This window comes from Myiozetetes cayanensis, unplaced genomic scaffold (genome assembly GCF_022539395.1).
Source record: "Myiozetetes cayanensis isolate MyiCay16 unplaced genomic scaffold, myiCay2020 scf10, whole genome shotgun sequence".
In the NCBI taxonomy this organism is placed as follows: domain Eukaryota; kingdom Metazoa; phylum Chordata; class Aves; order Passeriformes; family Tyrannidae; genus Myiozetetes; species Myiozetetes cayanensis.
Genome location: NW_026086605.1, coordinates 28727721 through 28751082, shown reverse-complemented (window position 1 = coordinate 28751082; position 23362 = coordinate 28727721). Strand labels below are relative to the sequence as shown.

The window sequence follows — 23362 nt, the reverse complement described above, 5'->3', positions numbered from 1 at the left end:
TGGACAAATTAGAAAGCCCTTACAATTCCCTTCCTGTCTTTCTTTCTTGACAGAGCTATGAAGGGAAATATTTGTTGGAAAACATTGGAGGCATCAAATACATTTGCTGGGAGAAATAAAAAGTTTTAAGTAATCAAACTCAAAACGTGATTTTTGTTCAGAGTTCAGCTTACCTTCTCTATATTAAAGTATATAATAGTGAAGAGAGGGATGTGAGCAAAATTATAGGAGGAAACAGAAGTGTTAATAGTTGGTAACTTAGTTGCAAAATCCATGGGTCCTATCGGACTTCTTACTGAACTTTGCTGAACTTAAACAATAGTAATTTCTGGTTTATCAACTTTCCCCTCGATAAAGATCTGGCCACAGCTATCCATACACCACAGAAAGCTCTAATATACAACACTAAATGCAGAGAATGAAAAAAATGTGAGACCTTCAGCTGGAACAAAAGCCACCCAATCTTCAGGTTAAATCTCAGTTGCACATTATGTGCCTTCCTCCTGCAGGTTCCCTGTCAATGTCCCATGATAATTTTAAAGTCTAATATTACCATATTAATTTTGAATATTCTCCATAATCAAATTCACTGTGTGAAATTTCAACTATATTTTCATCTATGAAAACCACACCAGAGGCTTTCTTCTAAGATCTCTAGAGAAGTCACTCCCCAGACATGGAGATCAAGCATTCTTCAGCAAGAGAATTGAGCTTTAAGACAAACTTCCCAGACAAGGAGTGAAATAAAATAAAAGTATATTAAAAATAAATAAATAAATAAACAAAGCCACCACTAGACAAACAAACCAACCAAACCCTCAATTTATTTGAAAAGTACACTGACAATCTTAACACTAATTTACTACAGAAACAACAATAGAAAATAGCAGAGAGTTGAACACAAAAACTGCTAAGAAAGGAAAGGTGATAGGAGGTTTGTGAGGACTTGATACACCTGATGATTCTATGTAGCTGATGGACACAAAGGAGAGAACATGTATGTTTGTATGGACACAGTTTAAATCTCATATAGCACTGGCACAGAGGGCTGAGAAGAGGAGGAAGGAATGCCCAGGAAAAAACAGAAGCAAGAAGGCCAGGAGGTGGAAGATGGATAGAGGGGGAGAAAAGGAGAGGCACTAAGGACTGACTAGATAGAATACCACAGCACAGGAGAGATGGCAGGCGAGCAGACACATGCAGCTTATTTTCCTTAATTGCAGTCATCAGAGGCATCACTTACTGCTAATGCACCTGACAGGCTGACCAGCTTATTAGCCAAATAGCATCCCTTAGAAAGAGAGGAATATTTGTTTTTTCCTCTCAGAACACCCCCTGGATATCATGGCAAAATGTTATTAGTTGTGTTTCGGATGAAATATCCAATAAAGACATTTTTGAGGCTTCTTCTTCCCACCATTCTGCAGATATAATAAGGTCACTAACTTCAAATTACTTGGAAAAGATGCTATATTTTAAGATAAACGTTTCTCCAGAACTCCAAAATATGAAGTATCAAGCATTAACATCTGAAAGTATGCCTATGAGTCACCTTAGACAATCTCAGTTTATTATTTCAAAATAAATATTCAAAGGAAAACAGCAGACATGTCATGATTATGCTACTTTTGTTCATTTTCTTCCTTTACTTCTTAGAAATTGGGGATGTTAGACAGTTTTGAATGTGCCTAACTTATTAACCATAACAGCAGCACTGACATTATAATTTAACCCATGGTGCAATAAACAAGTTCAGTAAATTCTCTCACGTTCATACACAAACAGTGTTATCTTTTGGTGTCAAGAAATGCCGATACACGATAAAGAAATATTGCAAGATAATTACAACATTGTGGATTGACAGAGTCATCACATTCACTCAAGAATTTCCCTATGGGTTGGAATTTATGCATTACCAGCCATCTCCCCTTGGACACAAGCGTTAGGCTCTCACTGCAGTCAGCAAGAACTGGGGACATTAACGATGGGCAAAGTTTCAGTCCCTATTCAGCAAAGAATTTAAACATGTCAACAGTCACTCTGAATTTTCAGATTACATTTGGGTTAAAGGCCTTGCTGCATCAGGAAGTTTTGAACATCATAACAAATAAATATGATTATTAGCCTTTTTCGTGAGCTGTCTAGATAATTCCTCTGGCATTTAGAGAAATCTGACAAGAACAAAACCCACAAAATAAACCTGTGTTTGGGTAGCCTGAATCTTATGAGCAATAAAAAATGATTCAGGGAAAAAAAAAAAAAAAAAAAACACCACACAAAACCAACAAACAAAACCCCAAAACCAAAACCAAACCAAACCAAACCAAACCAAAAACCAGCTAGTCCCCACTGTGAATTTAGTATGCTACTGCTTTCTATGTGTTTTAACTATGACCATGATTGTGGTAAAATGTGAACATGAGAGGCCTAAAATAATGCCAGATCAGAATTTTCATCTTCAAAGCCCCCACAATCTTGAATTTATCACAAGGGATGTAAGACAGATAAATTCCCCTAGTTCCATGATGGGGTAAAAGACAAGTTTTTCAGAGGGAACATAGTGTGCTTAAGACAATGAAATATTTTAGTACAACACTGATATTCTCCTACTTAACCCCCGTCTATTATCATAATGCCAAAAGTAACACAAAATGTCACGAATATCAGTAGTTAATATAGCAGCCCAGTTTACAATAATTACATTGCATTTACTGCATCCACATGACTGTACTTGCTAGGTTTTTAGCATAGGCATAAGTGGGTTTTGCAGTCCTTGTATGAATTTCATGGTGCCATGGAAATAAAACTAACAATACCTAAGCTAATATAGAGTTAGGTCAGATATGGTTAGGTGAACTGTTATTATGCAGCCTGCAGAGCGAATAGATGTTATAAACCTACTGGAAAAATATGCCAGGCAAGATCCTTAATTGGCAAAATCTGATCAATATCCCTTAACTTCACTGCTCTTACACAACTGTATGAAAACTGAGGTTCCAGCTGACTCTTTACCTGTGATGTCTTGCTAAGTGTTCCTAGTGATTTTCTGTCTGTGTTAACAGGAACATTTCAGGAACATATACTCTATTACATTTGCTCTTAAATTATTGCTACAACACTCTGGACATCCATGTCATAGATTATATCACCAAACTAACATAGTGAAATCTCTGTGAAAGTGGTATCTTAGAGATTAATTATTTTATTTACAGCTTTTTTATTTTTGAAGGCTTTTTAGTAGCCTCATTTGGTCATTCTTAACTTACCACTAATACAAATGAAAGGCAAACCAGTCTCTTTACACCTGCTAAAGTACAGCAGAAATCTTAAATTGTTTTAATGTGATGAAAGTGGTCATCATGCCATTCCATTTATAGGAAAACTACAGTTTAGAACTATGGCACAAAAATAAAAATATGCTTAATTTTACAGGACTAAAGGTTTTTCCAAAGGTTTGTGAAAGGAAAATATGAAAAGGAAAATATGGAAGAAAAATATGGGAAAAAAGGAAAATATGGAAAAAAAGGAAAATATGAAAGGAAAAAGAATTTTTACAAATATGGTCTTAAATGTAATGTATTTTGCTCAAGACTGTAGGCTCACAGGAAAATAAGACTATTAATGGTCCTCATTCTTTTCTATTCTACACTGATCTCCTTTCTCTCCTCAATTAATTAAAATATGTTGAATATAGAAAAAGTATCCAAACTATCTGACACTTATATCCACTATACCAGCAGAAATATGACAAGGTTAATCATCTGGTTTAAAGGAGTCTAACTTCCCCTTGCAGGCGATTACTGATATCAGTTTTCTTGTGGAAGAAGAGTCAATAATGTCTTCTAATCTCTAATAGCAGGCATGGGACAAACATTCTATTACAACCTAAATAAATGAGAGAAACTAATTTTAGACTTGTCTGTCAGTGGGCTATTCCAATAATTATTATGGCGATGCTTGACATCTTTTTTGTTTCTCCGGCTTTATTTCTTTTTTAGCTACTGTTTCAATTAACTACTGTTATGGATACAAACAATGGCCACATTTTGAGATGAAAATACAATTATTTGCCACTTATCCCATTTTCTAACTTTAAGAACTCTGTTCTTCCCTTTTCAGTCACTTCTGTGTCTTGCTTCACGCTGCTTTCTCCTTATTCCCCAAGTTAATTCATGAGACCTTGTTCTCCCCACCAAGGAGGGTCTGGTGGGGAAAGTGAAGCTCCAGGGCAGCCTTTACTGCAGTGACCATGAAATGGTGGGGTTCAAGGTCCTCAGGGCAGCGAGGAAGATGTAAACTCACCACCATGAACTTCATGAGAGCAGACTTTGGCCTCAACTGGGATCTGCTTGGTAGAGTTTCATGCAATAAAGCCCTGGAGGGAAGAGGGGCCCGAGAAAGCTGGTCAATATTCAAAGGCCATTTCCTCCAGGATCTGGAGAGATGCATCCCAACAAGATGAAGTCAGACAAAAACACCAGGAGGCCTGCATGGATTAACAAGGATGCTCCTGGACAAACTCAAACACTAAAAGGAACCCCCAGAGGGTGGAAGTAAGGACAGGAATCCTGGGGGAAATACAAAGAAGCTGTCTGAGCAGCCAGGGATGAGATTAAGAAAGCTAAAGCCCTGATAGAATTAAGTCTGGCCAAAGGCAACAAGAGCAACAAGATAAGCTCATACAGGTACATCGCTGATAAAAGGAAGACCATTGCAACTCCATGATGATCTTTAAGTCCTTTCCAAACCCATTCTATGATAATGTATCAGACTATTTACTCCATATTTAAATACAACACTCAAATCCCCAGTAGTCACGTGCAGCAGAACTACCCTCCTGACTCATACCATCTTGTCTTCACAAATTTGGAAATGCCACTGTTCTGGGCTCCACTGTGAATTCTAGAATACAGAATCGTTATTATGGCTCTGGTGTTGATAACATTAATCAAGCTACCCTGAATGTGTACCAAACACTGTGCATTTACTGCTTATGAAACTGACCCCCTGACATCTTTTTAGTGTCACTAAAGTAACAGGTGACAGAACAGCAGTGAGAGAACACAGATCCTTTGATTTTAACTACAAACCTTCCAACAGCACAAATGGCAGCTATTCTTGTGCAATGAAAGAAACACTCTTATTAATAATTTCAGTCTTTTCATCTTCAACCTACTAATTTTCAATGCATTTCCTAAGAACTTATTTCTCCTTTATTACAGTTCTTGTTTCAACCCAAAGTATCTTTTTTCAAACATGTTGGATCATTCTACCTCACACTGGCAAAAAGCTTTTAAACAATCATCAATATAGTATTACATCTACTGTGCTATTACCATGAAAAAGTCTTACTGTTCAAGAATATTTCCTCTGGGTAATAATTATAATAAGAATAGGTTCCTGAGGGCATAATGTAACAAAGTCCTGAAGTTGAAAGATTGTTTAAAACCTTATTGAGGTAGATGTCTGCTATTTTATTTCAAAAGTGGCATCAGAAGTTTATAACACATCTGAAAGCTTTTTTTTTCTTGTTTTGAAGAAAAAAACAAAACAGAAGCAGTTGAGAATTTCATCAATCAGAATATTCATTGCAGTACAGAGATTTTCATTCTAAAGGGCCCTTCATCTTTTTGCACGTCTATTCTGTCAGCTTTTGCGGTGAAATGTAACAATTGCTTCACAATGTCAACAGTTTGAGGCATGCCAGGTAAACCATTTCAAAGTACACAACAGATGGAGAAGGGGAGAAAGTCAAGGGAGTTTTCAGGGGGATGGATACTAGCAGCTCATATTTCTCTCAATACGAGAGAGTTTGCATCAGGTGTTAACTGATACAGCTAAGAATCTGCCTTAAACACAGAGAAACAATACAAATGAAAATCAGCTTCAAGGAGAAACCAGCTAGGCACAAATGGGCTAATTTGCACTGTTGTACAAGCAAGAAAGTGAAGCAAAAGGTTAAGGCCAATATTTAACAGGTAAAAGAAACATAAGCTAGGATAGGAAAGGGGCAGTGCAGGCAGGATAACACGATACCTCAGAGGTGTGTGGAAGGAGCACAGCCGTGTGAGCACTCACCATGGGGCAGGTCCAATATTTTAACAAGACACTGCCCTCTGACATTGTCCTCTAGTGGCACACACCAGGCTGGGCACAAGGCACAGACCCCCAGGGTCAGTCATACTGTGATCAGATCCAAATTAATATGGACTTCATTCACTCGACTTTGGTCACCTTAAAGGCACCTGATTTTCATGAGAAGCCAGGCAGCTGCTCTTCTTGGATGTCCTTTCTCCCCCATCTCATATTCTCCAGATAAATCCCTTAAAACACGAATAAAAAATCAACATGCACTACTGATGCTGTTTAGAAGTATTTTGATAAATAAGGCAGTTTCTATACACTTGTATCCCAGTGCCCTGTATTTAATTAATAATTACAACTCTATGATTCTCAGTAAGTCACTATCTTCCAAACACATCTATTAAGAAAATTAGAAATTCTCTAGCTGGGAGATTTTTGGGTAGATCACGCCTTCTGACGTTGCAAATAAACAGACTTTTTTTTTCTTTAAGGTAGATTACCACAAAACAGGAAGAGTTGTTTGGGGTTTTTTTTAAAGTGATTAATTGATACAGAGTGCAGTGACGCCAAACCCCTACTGCCATTTGGAGGCAGCTGGCGTGGTTTGGGTCCTGAAGAACACCTGAGATCAGTGTGACTATGCACTTTGTTCTCCATCTCGGTCTTCAGGAAAGAAGTTCATATTTATGCTATATACAAGGCTGGTTCAGAAAATTGTATTTGTATTACCACTGAACTCTGCTAGAACAATCTGACATAACTGCTTATTGTTTCTCTGCAGCCATGATTCAGTCAGTCACTGGCAGTGTCCTCACTAGGTAAGAGAGCTAATAGACACCACAGCTGGGTCACAGCCTTTGCACCTGGAGCAACACTCTGCCTCACTCACTTGGGTGCTGCTGCCTGTGCAGCATCACAACACTGCACACAGGCAATAACTTCACTGGCTAAGCAAGACCATTCTCCCACTGCTCAGGAGATCTGTGCCAACAACCTTCATATTTATCCTGTCCAAAAAGTAGCTTTGTGGAGTCTTATCCCATGTGCTGTGACCAAAAGGTCATCACAGTTTAGAAAAAGCTCTGTATGAAACAATTCTCTTTAGTTATTCTTCTTTTCATTACGAATTAACTGATTTCCTTTGACCATGAGAGAATTTAAGAATCCATTCAAAAGCCATTTCCAAGGCAGCCTCATTTCCTCCTAAGGAAAACAAAGAACTGCAGATGTACAAAGGTCTTCATGTGAAGGTAACATGAAGGAGACAGTATTTCTATGGAGACAAAAGATAGCAGCAGAAAGACAACAAAGTCCAGCTGGCTAGAAATCAATATTTTTAGTCTTTACAAAAGAAAAATGAAAAGAAAAAAAATTGTGCATTGTCTCTCAGATAATTAACAGAAATGCCAAGTGAGAATAAGTTTTAATAAAGGACACTTTATAAATTAGAATCAGAGATGTGATTCATGAATAGAAAATACCTGTTTTTAACAATCTCTCAGCTGAGGCATGTACATGCCTGGTAATGACGCACAGCCAATCAAAGGTGTTTAGAATGGCTGCAAAGAGAAACAACAGGCAGAGAAAAACAAGCTAGAGGGCCACTGTGTGTTTTGCATGTTTATCTAGATTACCTTACATGTGGTGCCTTTCTTAAAACAGAACCCCTGCTTGCACTGGTTGTACTCACTGCTTGCCAGCTGCAGTTGAAGGAATAATTGCTTATTATTGGTGAAACCAGGCTAATATTAGTTAGTTTTTTACATGAAAGACTTATCCTTTACATGAAAGAAGCTAATGTATGTATTTACATGTATATAAAAAATTCCTTATATGGAATTAGTGCCTGAAACTGAAAATCACAATGACAAAACTGATAGCCAAAACATTTCTTAACTTTCTGAAAATGGAGAGAAATTTGACGTAGAATATAATCTATCTCTTAGTCTATGAAAAACTGCTATTATTTTTAAAAATACCTTCTGATTTAAATAAGAAACAGTTGAACATGTCCTAAGCTAGCCTGCATTTTCTTTATATCCAAATTTTCCTCCTCTGTTTCTCCTTCTAAAGTGATACCAGACAACCTGTGCTCTGACCAGGCAGCTGGGGCCAGCCCAGAGAACTAGGAGGGAGACTGCAGGATGGTCTGCAAAGTACTGTGCAGAGAAAATGAGGAAAGGCTCCTCCCCACAGCAATATTAATATGATTTCTTATGTAAAGTCTGGAAAGCAGAGCTATATTTCTAGCTTGTAATAAGCTAAAGGAAGTACTAATATTGCCTGTCAGGTTTATTGATGACCATTATCCATAAATTCTTTCTGGTTTTCTCACACCCCTGTATTTCCACTGGGCATGCCTTGTTTCTCAACACTGTATTTTTGACAGCATTAGTCAGCACACTGAAGTAAAAGAATGAATCTTACTGCTATACTTTTTTCATCTTTAAATGTGCCCATATAAAGCTTTTAAAATGCTCCCAGAGGAATTGTTTTTTTGTTGATTTGTATTTTTTTTAAGTGACTGACAAGACAAGCATATTCTAATATGCCACAGAGAAAATTAAGATACAGTGAAACCTATATATGCATGTATACATACATAGGAGTTTGTATATTTTATAGTCTTTCCCACAATTTAAAGACTCGGTATTTAATGCAAATAGTTTACAGCAACAAAGAAAGGCAGAACATTTGGATTTTGTCATAATTGAGCACATTGTGACATAAAAAAGTTAGAGATAGCCAAGATCAGGCATACTTCAGTATAAATATACATCAGGAAGGCAATAGAACTAGTCCTGATGTGGATTTCAGTTGAGATGCTGTCAATCAAACCAGTATTTAATTCAACAGACTTTGTCAGCTTGCTTCAGTTACAGGCCAGCTGGAGGTCCTTTCCTCATCAATCACTGCACTCCCAGCTTTCTGGGATTACTCAAATTAGCTGCCTGTGCTCCTGGTGCACTCCCCCACAGAGCATCCTGCTGTTGCCTAGGTCTATGCCCCACTGAGTTTGCCATCAGGCATTTTGAGATATCTATGGAAAACTAAAGAAATTCTGGAACTAAGATAGATCAGACTAACAGACATCCCAATTTCTATCCTGGAACACATTGCTAATGCTTATTTTTGGTGACAGGAAAGCATGGGGAGCATGGAAGGATTTGAAGCAATGGCAATGGGCAAGATTGTGGCTGTACACAAACACACAAATGGCTTTGGGTCTGTTAATTTCTAATGGAGAAGGAGGAGAAAAGAAAACAACCCTTTGCTCATTGATCTGGAGCATCACTAATCCATACGCTGTCTTTCTGGACTGGACCATGCAATACCTACTGAAGCAAGCCAGAGCTAGAGAAGTGAGATATCCTACAGTGGTGTTTCAAAATCAGAATCAAAACAGCGTGCTTCAACTGGAAATCTGCCTCTACACAGCCTTGCTGCTAGCCTGATCCTAAACTTGCAAGTCTTGGAAACACAGTTATTATGAATTCAGAACAGACAGGGTTTCTGAAGTAATTAAAACCAGAGAGGTAGTAGGTACATTGATGTACCTATTTTATACCACCTATATCTAGAAAGTTAATTCAGCTACAGGGAAGGATGTTAAATCTTTGCTGCAGCCTGACTAACTGCCATGGAGCAATGAGGATTAATAATGTGGGCAGGCTGAGTTGGGACACACAGGAGGGAAGGGAGCTCAAGAGATCCTTGCTGTTCCAATTCTTGCCTTCCTTCCAGAAGATCCCGCTGACTCTTTTTCTTTACTTCATAAAGGGTGAGAAAACAGGGCAGCTTATCTTCAAAATCCACTATCAATACTCAAAAGACCTAACATAAATCCTCCCATACCGAGACATCAGTAAAATGAGTACAGGTTCTTAAACTATATTTTGCTCAAAATCTGCGAGAACAGAGAAGGATAATATGGCAGGAGCAGCGTGCAGGTAAAGATCCTCTCTGAAGTGCTATAAATGGTAAAGAAACAAAGCTCTAACTGTTCTCCTCAAATGAAACCAGAAAATATGTATAATAAGTGCAACTGATTTATTTTAAGCAAGAAAATTTGTTTTCTTAATATTAGGACAAAATGTTATAAGGGTAGTTATAGATCAATTTATAAATGCGGTTGACTCCTCCGACATTTAATAGCCAACCTGTGCTGTAAATAACAAAGATAAACCAAGTTTTTCAGGCCATGCACTGTTTTTTGAACAATACAAAAACCAATTAGACCAAATCTAAAGCATGAAAATTATGCAAATAATAAAGAGAAGATTGCTGCTTTATGCTAGGTGGTACCAGCACACTTCAACTTTATGTCCTTCACATATGTCAGAGAGAGGGACAGAGAGGGGAAGGCCCGTCCTCATTTTCTCCACCATTATTGAGCCTTAAGTTGAAGATTATTTATATTCCAAAGCAGGGTCACTCTGTGGCAGACAAAAAGGTTTTAGTGATGATGGCTCTGACTTTTCACAGATGGCTCAGCTGTCAGATAAAAATTACTCTCATATCCTCATCAGACTGTCCAATATTGAACTATACTCAACAAATTCACCTCAAGATAACACCAAGTCAGCAGTGAGGACACTGTGATTTTCTGGGGTGTTGATTGTTCTTTCCTTCATGGTTAGCTCAGTAACACACCACTTTGAAGCACAAAGGACATTGCTACAGAGATGTTGATGAGAAGCTTGCAGCCAGAAAGCCAACTGTGCCCTGATGTGTGAAAAGCAGCACGACCAGCAGGTCAGGGAAAGGGAATCTGCCCCTCTACTCTCTTCTGCTGAGACCCCATCTGGGTGGGGCTCCAGGGCCCCTGGAAGGATATGGCCCTGCTGTTGCAAGTCCAGATGAAGATGATGATCAGATTCTGTTTTGCCTACAGCACACTTGTTAAAACAGCACATTAGCACTGCAGTAAGCTCTCTCTTGTGAACCTGGAAAATCATAAGAAATTGTACTAAAAAAATAATGTAATTGCAATAATTGTTCTAAAGCCAAAACTACTTACTGCCTTAAAGTTTTGATTAGTTCTAGAAAATTACTGTCTAGTCTAATCTAAGCTCCTTTCCTTATGAAATCTGACTCTCACAAAAAAAAAAAAAAAAAAGAAAGAAAGAAAGGCAATCTAATCCATATTTTCCATTTGTTCTTCCCTACTGGCTACAACAAATGACTGTTCACACTGCAACTTGGTAATGGAAGAAATAGACAAAGAGCATGGTACCTGGATAATTGGAGAAATTAAACAGGAGTCATCATGGATAAAGTGTTATGATGGTGTTAAGTCATGGCTGACACATTAATTGATAATAAAGTCCTGTAATACCACCCATAGAAAAAATATACAGAAGTACATTACATAATGAATGAAAACATACATGAAAACTTCTCTCTTCTGAGACAACAGTAGGTGTTTTACATTTCTCCTTACTTTTTTAATAAATCAAAGCATAGTTAAAATAAAATAGTAATAGGCCTTTGAACAACTCATCTGTCTTTGCCCAAACCCTCCATAAAGATTCAAAATAGAAATGGGGAGGAAACCATTTGTACAATGGATGGAATGTATTTAATCTGTCAGTTCAAGTGTGAATATATGTTGAGTTCTAATAAAAAGTTGGGCAGCAGAGGAAGGTACCAATTCTTCAGAGCCAGACTGCACACAAGTCACACCAAATTGCTTGCTGAAATGGAGGACATCGTGGCTTCCATGGAGACAAATGACCACCCACAACAGAGGGGAGCTTTCAGGGGACAGAATGCAATACCAAAGTGAGGACCACGTAGCTGGGTGTGAAACTGGGGGATGCACGAGAGGAAGAGAAGCAAACTGAGAGAGCAAGCCTCTGACATAGGAGATTCATCTTGAGTTCCCAAGACTAGACATTTTGTTTTAATTATGAAAGAGACTGCAATGTCCTGTAATGAGGGCCACACTAGAGTAATAGACTCTGTGGGCTGTACCCTAGATTCAGGTTCATTTTAAGCCAGGTCAGCCATCAAATCTCTGTTTTCCACTTCACTGGTTACTATTGTGTAATAGTGTTCCTATCTGTGTTTAAATAAAAGAGCTCTGAATGTTCTTTCAGTGAGTCTATCGAGGAATAGTCCTCCTCTGAACACTCAGAAACCAATCAGAGTTAATGAAAAATAATAACAAACTCTCAGTGCACTTCCCTCATGCTCATAAAGTAGCTATTTTATGCTCTCTTTTGCCCTCTTGCCCGGGAAAAAAAAAAAAAAAAAAAAAAAGAGAACCAAACCAAAACCAAGGAGTAATAACATTTGTTTCTCTAGTGCAATTACCTTGTCGTATCACTGAAAGTTCAGAAAACCTCTCAAGAAAGAAAAAAGCAGACACAGCCTCAGATTCTGTTCCAGAAGTGAGCTGCTCTCTTGTCAAGTTTCAGCATTAAGCAGCACTGTTTGTTATACTTACCCTGAAATTCATACCTTACACCTCTCATCCACAGAACTACTGGCCCCTATCTTGGCAAACATCCTGGGAAGTACCAATACTGAACATTCTCAACACTTCGATTAGAATAGCATTTTCCTGTCAGAATGGCAAAACTGCAACAGCAGATTTCTGAACACACAACCACATGGTTTATATATCACACAATAATAATAATACAGTTAAATACCTGGGCAGCTCTTGGTATAACAAATCCATAGCCTCCAGGTGCTACTGAAATGTAAATAGCTAGAGTGGCCTTGTAGATTGGTATTGAATGGCATCATGAATGAGAGTAGAGAGAGTGAGAGAATGAACTCAGTTTACATTCAGCACAGCTCAGACAGCAATCTCTCAAAGCATCCACTAGCTTATGTCTTATTGCATTAATAATCTTAGGGAAGAATAAATTGCACGTAAAGCTTTAAGAAAATTCTAGATGGTGCTAGAACTACTCAAACTGAAATGTTCTCATTATGACTGAATATCACCCGTTCTTCTAGTTACTAGATATGAGCATTTTTAACTCCATGTAAGCAGTTGCTGAGTGGTGTGCTCATCCAGGACTACGCTCTGTTAAGGCTCCAGGGACTAAGTGCTTCAATACCTTCAGTCACCCATCTGACCAAGCACAGTATTGCACACTAAAGCTTTAGACTGTTTTGTAAAAGTACACTTAGTTTTGCACTTTGTCAGCCCTATTTATATATAGATAACACTCCTTACTTAAAAAGAAAAAAACAACCAAAACCCAAAAAAACCAACCAAACAAATGTCCATGAACTGATACAAGCTGGACATCATCCCTAAATGGTATTATTTCAACCATTTTAGAACATAACCACTTTTCTCATAGCATTGCAACAAAATATTATCAAATTATAAAATTTGAAGCAAAAAAACACCAAACTTTACAACAAACAATACAGGGAGATAAAGTAGTCAAGCTCCTGAAACCAGCAATTCACCCTACAGGCTAGTAGGGTCTCGAGTCCCTTAGTAAACTATGTAACACAAAATCACAGACACAGTATCCCAGAAAACAGGACATGTAAGAGAAAAGATTTGACTCCCCGCTTGTTTTCCCAAAGTTCGGTGGTGGTGGAAGAAAGGGCAGGACAAGGCAAGACAGCACAGAAATTTCAGACACAGAGGGAACAAGTGCATGTGCTGTCCTGTGTAAAGCATGACCTTTTGGGACCTTTTGGTAGTATTCCAATTGAGAGAAATTTAATGATTACAGGTAAGCAAGCTCTTTTTTCTCACAGTGTTCATATTCAGGGAAACTGATCTTGGCAAGCAATTTTAAAGCAAATAACTGATGTCAGATTTAACAATTTTTATGCTGGTTTTTTTTTTTTTTTTCCCCTAAGAGAAAGCCTGTATCTGGCTACCTGCTTTGGTCAATATTAAGCAGCAAGATATTTTCCTTAGCTCCTCCACTACAACAGAGAATCCCTGGATTATATGTCGGGTTTTTTTTCCTTTGCTCTTCATTACATCTGCTTTCCAGTGAAGCTCAATATTTGCAAGCTCTTCAGACCTCATCAGCAAACTCTTTTGGGAGTTTGAAACTTACCTTTTCATAGGAAAGATATCATTGAGAGTTATGTAAATGTTTGTGTATCACACTCAGTAATGCATTAAAAATCCAGACATAGCAAATCTGGTAGCTTGTCACATAGATGTAAGGTTCAGAAAGAATATTCCATTTTGACAGTTATTATCTATGCCTGATACTGTCTCCAATCCAGTAAAATGATGTTGTCTCAAAATGGAGAACAAGTTTTAATATATGACATCTGTGTATTTTACCCAAATACATAAATTAATTCACTCCTACTGCAGGAGATATTTTGGTACTGGACCGGGCATATTTTGGAATCCTTTCCTTGGCACAGGCTCACATTGATTATAGATTGTACCTATTTTAAGGTAAAACTGAGTATTTTCTGTGTAGTCTGAAAACAGAAAGTCCTCAATTTAAAGGCAGTTCTGTCAGGAACTGGAACAGGAGCAGGCAATCTCTGCCAAGTACTGTAATTGCAGTGAATTAGCCAATACAGACAAAGAAGTTTAATCAGACCTCCGATGCCCTTTTGAATGTAGATTTCCAAAACAGTGAGTTGAGGAACTAAGGTTACTCTTTTTAAAGTATAACGAAATTAAAGAACCAAGCCAAAGCAAGTCAGATAGTTTGTGGCACTTTGTCACACAGAAGTTCCTCGGGAGCTGTGTTTGGGCTGGCCACTAAGATCTTGCCATGAAACTTGTCTTTTGAAAACCTGCATGTCAAATTATTGACTCATATACAATAATATAATCCAGCATGTAATAGCAGAAAGAAAAATACAACAAGAAGGGTAATTTTTAATTACTTCTATTTATGTTCTGTATTTTAATAAGACTAAAGAGAAACCATAAAATTCTTTCATTTTTCTTAAAACTGTGATGGTAGCATGGCCAAATAACTTAACTACCTGTATTTAAACATCCACTTTTTGATATATCAAATATATCAGAGCAATATACACATGATGTTATCCTGAATTTTAAAATTATTGCTGCCATAAATTACTTCATAAATTATGCTTGGCCTACATCTATTTGCAGTTTGCCAAATTATACAGGGCAATGACCATTAGAAGAATTAAAGGCATTTTCCAAATACTACTGAAAACAAACCATGCATGTTCTCCTTCAACATACAGTCCTTGCAACTGTCCCTGACACTGAAATCATACCATAAATGAAGTTTGATCTCCTTAGTTTATGCACTTCTGAAAACCAAGATGACTCTATTTGATTTGACAGCTTAAAGAACTGTATTTTGGCATTATCATCATTATCTTTCAAAGTGATTTCACTAAACAGACGTTACAAAAAAAAAAAAGTGCTATTATGACACTAAACAGAAAGTTCTGGAATGGTGTGAGTTTTTAAATAATCATGTATCAAAGATATTTCTTAGGGCAGGACATTTAAAAAGAGCGACAGTCTCTCTTTTCTGGAGCAGTGAGCTTGTTGCCTTTGTTCAAGATCGATGCCATGAAAAAGAAAATAGCAAATAATCTCTGTGTTTGGATTTCCAAAATGTAAAAAGAATTTGTGCAGGTTTTTTTTCAAATACTTCTTTTCAGTGTGTGTTAAGCTCAGAAAATCTTCACCTGTTTCTGTATGGAAATACATTTTTTCCTCAAAGTGTCCACATTTCAGCACAGATTTTTCATGAGCTGAGTTACAGCAAAGAGCTTTCTTGTCATCCCATTCTGAATACTCTCCTAGGATTCATCAATAAATTATAGGAGCTTTGATGAAAACTCCATAATTAAAGATGTACCTGTTTTTATAAGGCTGATTTTAACATACCTAGTATCCCAATTTTATGCAGTATTGCATAATGTGTTAAAAAAGGACAATGTTATACCCAAGATTCATTATAATCTTGTAGGCAGGATATAGTATGTGACACACAGATTAAATGCAATTTCTAAACATCCAGGTAGTGGTGTATGTGGGCTGTGGAAACTTCAGCAGCATCCTAATTGCTCTGGGTATCCTGGCCCCACTCTTAACTCAGATATGGCTGCTTTTTAAAATCTAGCCTTAAGCTTCACACTGTGAAAATGTCATATAAACAGCTGAACAGTCTTCCAAAGGAGAAGACCAGCATGATCTCATGCTTGGAGAAATTCCAACTCAAATTTGCAAGACATCCCATTTACTTGGGGTTGACACTGGTATAATTTGCAAGTATATACAGCATTTTGTATTTGCAAATACAAGTAACAGTTTATATACAAGCATGGGTCCCACTGGCAATGTTTTCCAAGAAGATAAAATAAAATAAAAAAATTAAAAAACTATTTACCACATATCTGCAACAGAAAATACATTTTTAAAATTGCTTACCTACTTTTCAGTGAGTGTGATAATTCAGCTAGAATTTTACAGTGAAAGCATACAGAACATAAAGTATTACAATTACAAAAAAAAAAAAAAAAAAGGGGCCAATTTGCAGAACCTGAGAAAACAATGACTCCATTTCAGAAAAAAATCACTCATGTTCATCATGTTTCTTTCTAGTATTCTTCTATAGTTGCTCATAGGAATTTCCTATATGTTCAGCTGTATTTTTCACCATGAAAAATTCAACCTATGGAATTTGCAAGGTATGCATTTACTTCTCACAGCCATCTGGTACAGAAAATTACTGCTAAACATTTAAGGAGTTTTATTACTTTGAGTAAAATACTTCAGTTCTTTCTTCAGTTTGACACAATGTATTTATAGGGTGAATCACAATACCTTTTTCCCAAATTGTTCCACCATGACACTCAATCAACTCAAACAGAAAGTTTAACCAAATGTAAATATGTGGAAACTGTATTTTATTCAGAATGAGAGGACTATTAGCCCTTCCCTTTGCAAAGTAACAGGGGGGCTTCACTGATCAAAAGTAACCAAGACTTCATCTTATATTTCTGCTGAAAGGTACTTTGGCCACAGTGGTTAAATCAAAATATTATACCCAAGTACATGTTTATGAAGTGCTCAATGGGAGGCAGGCATCTGCTTTATGGCTAAATTCAGGCAATTTAGTTATATATTTGTCCATATAAGTAAAACTGATTCAATTACAATTACATTCTTTTGGTGTGCATACGTCTCTTAGCAGCATACGATGTGACTTGGCAATATTCTTACAGAGGAAAGCACTTGATACTGCAGATCCCTAAAAATACCATTCCTTTTTGCAATGAATAAGGAGCATAGGATTTCTCATCATGATAGTGATGAGATTTTGTCTATAGGTAGCAATCTCAATTAAACTGCTGTATCAGAATTCAAAAATGGGGTTTCAACAACTCTGAAACCTATCACAGAAACCACTTACAGTGACTTCTGCAATCTGCCTCAGAAGTGCTGTAGGAAACAACTATAACTGTTTACTAAGTAGATGATATTTAAAGAAAATCTAATTTAAAAAAATTAAAGCACACCAGCTAAGAGAAATGAATAACCAATCCCAAAAATTATCATTTTGAGCAGAATGTTTCTTAAGAAATACTGGATGTTTGCAAACCATTAATTCTGCCTTCATTACAGCCAGCTTGGGAAAGAAATGCAGATTGCTTTAGAAAAAATATGATCCCTGTCATAAAATAGACTAAATAACCACATCATTTCACACTTACACAAGATCTTCCTGCCAAGGATGAAGATGAAGATTATCATAAAGCTCCTTACAGGCATCATCTAACTAAGCCTAATCACATCCCTACAAGGGCAGTTAGTTGTTGCGGTACTCTCTGCATTCATGGTCAAATGAAAACAAATATGTTTACACCTCAAGAGCTCACTGTGAGGTAGGGAATACCACCCTGGATTGCCAGCTCCCTTACTTTGGCTCTCACAGCTGGATCATCAAACTGTTGCATTGTGTGGAATCCATCCAAGTGCAGAGACATAAGAAGTGTGAACCAGCTCAGGTGTTCAGACAGTTACATGAAGGCTTTCATTAATAAGAACTAACAATATAGATGGTCACTAAGGATTCAATTAATGTAGTCCTGACTTGCTTTTCCACTTCATATCCCTTGTACCATGGAAGTAGGACATCAGCTTTATTCTAACTTCTTCCTTTATCACTTTATGTATTTATTTAATTTTTTTTAAACATACAGTCACTCCGGTTATTTCTAAAGGTGCTTGCAGACAGTAGGAATATAAACCATAGGGGGAATTGCCAAGCACTAGGCATTTAAGCCTAGTTTGTCTAACAATCTTCAACTTTCAAATGCCCTGATAAGTCACCACACTAATCTCTTTTTTAAGCACCATGCTTTCTAAATCCCCACATACACACAGTAAATAGAAGGGAATTACTTGAACCTCTTGTAAAACAAGGTGATATACCTTAAGGGACATCCCCTGTTCTTTTATGTTTAAACCAAAGAAATTAGAGCATTTTCTGAAGTTTCCCTTTCACTAAAGTACACCCAAAGGAAAAATAAATGCTACATACAAAAGCACTATAAGCCTTTACAAAAACCACATGGTGTTAGACTTGTGTAACAAAAGACATACTAAGTGCTTGTTGAAAAAGCAGAAGGCATACTATGCAAGAAAATACATATATTTACTTGCACTCCTGACTAAATCACAGCTAGTGAAAGCAACAGTTGTCTATAAAAAGACCTGATCTCAGGGCAACTGGAGAGTCAACATGTGTCTACCAAATAGCTCTGAAAATTCCTGCTAGATTTTAGTTACTATCTTGGACATCCTCCTAGGAGTCTTTCTGGTGGGAATGATTCCCAAGAACCTTTGTATAGGATATTGAGAGTTAAAAGTCCACTTGCTTTTGACTGGATTCCATCTAACGTTCAACACTCAATGTTATAGTATTTTGCCTTACCCTGTCACAGATCCCAAGTGCAAAGATTTTTTTAAAGGGTCTGGACAGGGATAAATAAATACAGATACTCTCCATGCAGAAGAAAAGAAAACCATGCAGAAAAAGCCTCTGGTTTTTACCCAAAATACGTGCCTCCACAGCTAAACCTGAGTAAAGGCTGAAATGGAAACAACTAATAATGAATAAGAATTGGTCTCTCACTCAAATAATATAAACAAGACAAGCATGACTTCCTGAGTTTTTAAAAGCAATTCTAAGCTATAACATATTTTTGCTGCAATAATACAAGTCAATTCAAATAAGTGAATTCCATGGTAGTTATGCTCTGAGAGGTATCATCTCTTCCGAGTTCTTCTATAGACTTCTCTAGCATATTGCTGACTTTTTACTCTCTCTGCATTAGACTAAAAGGATAATATCATTTTATCTCAGAGCAGTATTCCACAGCCATTAGCTTTTTACCCATTTAGAATTATACTCCCTTTCATTTTTGGGAACTGTATAATGTTCTGGATTTGACATCCAAAAAGTTAGGCCTCCTACGTTAAACACCTAATCCCAAAGTAGCACATTAGGGATCAAAAGTGATCAGTAGCTATACCAGGTAAGCCATTTTAGCAATTTTTCCATTTAGTCATTTTACCTATTTCTTTGCCTTGTGGTCCCTTTTGAGTGGTATTTTAGCTCTCTCCACTTCACACCTCAGGATTTTATGTCAATATGGTCAGTGTGCTACACACGCTGAAGGGAGAGCTTTTGTATCTGCGTTACCGTGTTTGAAATAAACATTAGAAAAAAAGGTGATGTATACTCACACATCACAGTTTGAGCCTTTCAGGCTCAGACCTGTGCTGAGTGGTGTTCATGCCAATTTTACTGAAAGGTAAATCAAAGCATCAACCAGCTATGTGACTTATGTAAGGTCACTTGGGAATTCTGTAACAAAATGGAACCAAATTGAAACACCCCATGACATCCATATGCTAGGGATAACACAGCACTGACAGGACACTCTTGCTTTTCTGCAGTGGCAGCTGGAAACTCAGTAGGATAGCCCACAGCATCTCACATGGCACCAGATACTTCTGTTCTGCACAGTTGTGCATAAAGGGAGGTGCACACTTCTGGCTATGAGCTGGAACTGTTTCCTAGACCTCCTAAGCTGACTTTATTTTATTAAATAGACAACACTTTTCCAAATTGAGGCAATAGGGCATATATTTTTTAATAATTCAGGTGGTGTTTGAAACTTAAGACTTCCTAATTTTCAATCTTCCAGAAGCAAAAGCAGACTGAGAAATAGCCTTTTCTGACCATTGCAATATAGGAGGGTGCCTAGCCAATCTGAAGTGTTCAAACACATTTTTTTGGCAACAGAAAATTTTCAATTATATCTTCTGGAATTTTATGCATTTCCAATACTTATCTGCCTTCTGTTGAATTTCTAAAAGATATTTCATGTCTTTGGCTCCATGTCCAGAATCCTTGTGCCAAACTAGACTCTGAAAAAAATCTCATCTTTGGCTGATAAAAATGATAACGCAAACACAAGTTCCTTGCTTGTTTTTCCATTTAGACTTCTGTAATTTAGGTGAATCGAAAGAAATCACAGAAACCAATGGCCAAACAAAAATAGAAAATGTCATATATTTTAACTATACATAGAAAACCTCTTTGTTCAGCTCTGTTTAATGTAGGACCCATTGATCACACAGTGATAATATCTGTATTTCAACCACCTGACGAGTTTAGAAATTGTTTGTATCCTGGTTTCCAATCAGTACCTCACTGTTCAATTGAGAGTTTCAAATACTTTTGGAGCACCCCCTCTGCATGAACTCGTTCGAGGTAGCCTTCTCAGCCCAAGACAATTTATGTAAATAAAGCCTTGGAACCACTTTAACTGCCTTCCAATCCCCATCAGTTCTTACCACACCAGCTACCACTGATGAATCATCCTTTATTTTTCAGGAAATAGCATCATTCATTTCAGAAATAATCTTCTCTATAGTTTCTTTATTTATGTATCTCAAGTTCTTGTAGTAGCTATACTTGGAACATCTTTGTGTGTTTAGCTAATTCATATTCTCAGTTATCTTCCTTAGTAAGACAAGTGCCAGTTGTATTATATCTTCCATATTTATATTATATCAATCATATCTTAATTAACAATAAAATACATGACCAGAATTGTGCAGTCTTCCCTATTATGTTCGCAGGATTGTTATGGCACTGCATCATTACTGCACACGGGAAACAACTAGCAGGATTCCTGCCTACCAATATAAAATTAATTTTCAAGATTTAAGCGTGTAATAAATTAGAAAATATTTCTTTTGTAGTAAATTTCTTCTGCAGCCTACCACTAATTCATTCTTAAAGAATAACATTTTCTCCTGTGAAGCAGAATGCACATTATTTAGAGGAAAAAAAAAACAGAAAAGCAGCATGTCTTTACCCTCCGCACATCTTTGCCAAAGGTTTCACTGTAGCTTGTGCCCAGGATTTCAAATTGAACATAGGGGTTGGCACCATCTTCTCTGAACTCCATAACACCAGTAAGCCCAGTTATATGGCCCTGAGGAAATAAGATTCAAAAGGTTAGAATAAAACAAATTTACCTTTATAAAGACTCCTCTGCATTAAAGGTGTGCAAAATCTACTTTGAAAATGCTTACAGTGAACTTAAATGTAGCAATTACATGTCCTTAAGTAGCTCAACCCCAAAACCAGCACCAGACAAAAGACTTTAATTTTGGGTAGTTTTGTTTTTTGTTTGTTTGTTTGTTTTGTGGGTTTTGTTTGTTTGGGGTTTGTTTTGTTTGTTTATTTTGGAGGTTTTTGTTTGGTTTTTTTTGTTATTGTTTGGTTGGTTGGCTGTTGAGTTTTTTGAGAATTACTTTAGCACTAACATACCCACAGTTCATGGCTATGGCCATCAGCTCATCACTGCTCACAGAAACAGAGCCCAAAGAAAAGAAGAAGGACTTTGGTGGACTGTGAGACAACAGCTATTCCAGTATCTACTTAAACTGAAGTATGTTCTCTTCTGGGTCTCAATACAAAGGCATGAACATTCAGTCCAAAAGAAAGAGCTGTGCTCCCAAGAGAGGTAGGGGAAAAAAAGATAAAATTCTAAGTATCTCTGTGAAAGTATCACCGAGTTTGATTTTGGGTTTGTAGCAAAGAAGCTTAAGTGACACCAAAGTTTGACATAATTTAGCAACAAAGGATGGTGTCATTATGACTGGTCAGAATGATCAAACTGCATCTTTTTACTAAAGGAAAATTATTTCATTGATATGTATTGGGAAACAAGGGGTTTCTTCATAATAATTTCTAAAGTCAGGATAGTAAAAAAAGAGAGGTTTTTTTCCACTAGTACTTGTGATCAAGTAACTTTCATACAAGAAGCTGTCAGGCATCTGCAAAACCACAGTACTGTCCATATTTGAGTAATTCAGCAATGCTGCAAGACATTACACATAACACATACCCATTACACATAACACAACTGTTAGTGACAACTTAGCTAACTCAGATCCCTACAGTACACAAAAATATACTTACCAATGCTCAGTTAACATGCAAAGTTAGTTGAGTTGTAGTAAATGGAACAAAAGCCTTGAAACTGTATCACTGGTTGCCCCCCTTAAGCTCCTTAGGTTGTTCCCATTATAAAATGCATGCATCAGTTTCTGTGACCACTCCTAATCATACTACCTCCACAGAAGGTAGTTGTGAGAACAACAGGAGAAGAACACACACCACTAGAGCAACACTGCAATGTCTGCAATTTGTTTATCATAAAATCATTTGCTTGTTTCATAGTTGTGGATCATTCCTGGTAGTTGTAAATCACTTGCTTTTAATAAATAAAAGTTGAATAAAAATGAAACCTCTTCAATTGCTCGAGTAGAAATGAAGTAATTCTTTCAGTTGCTCACACAACTGTGGTTTTTCTTTTCTCACCTTCTTAATAGTCTCTAGCATGGATCGTCCTCCATTCCAAGGTTTGGTGGATTTCCTCATGCAGTTCAGGCTTGCCATGCTGTGCCATTTCCTGTCCTCCAGTTTTCTGTGGAAAGCATTGGCCAGCATGAGCACACTGTCATACAGGTACAGGTTGGAAACCTGCAAGCAATAATAAGAATGAGCCTCTTTGTTTATTTGAGCACCTTTCAAAGTATCTGCAAGAACCAGCTAACAAAGAGAACAAAAGAAGGCACAGGCAAAGACTAAAAGCTGGGAATGATTGACCCGTTCAATAGTCAGGGCATTTGAGACAAATATCAGTGAATCTGGGTCCTTCTGGCCAAGGGACTCTGGTACACATGCACTGCCTGAGCATTACCTACACCACTGCAATGCAGTGCTGTAAAGTAAGA

The 23362-nt window shown here is 37.2% G+C and overlaps 1 protein-coding gene across 2 annotated transcripts in view; it reads right to left on the bottom strand.

The window, feature by feature from the left end:
• GRID1 (glutamate ionotropic receptor delta type subunit 1) overlaps positions 1-23362 on the bottom strand; it is a 504271-nt gene that overhangs the window by 74653 nt on the left and 406256 nt on the right. For both annotated transcript variants that reach the window (XM_050305784.1, XM_050305782.1), the window contains exons 7-8: positions 22947-23108; positions 21433-21552 (exon numbers count right to left, since the gene is read on the bottom strand). In XM_050305784.1, coding sequence (XP_050161741.1) covers positions 21433-21552; positions 22947-23108 — 282 coding nt within the window. The remainder of the gene's footprint in view (positions 1-21432; positions 21553-22946; positions 23109-23362) is intronic.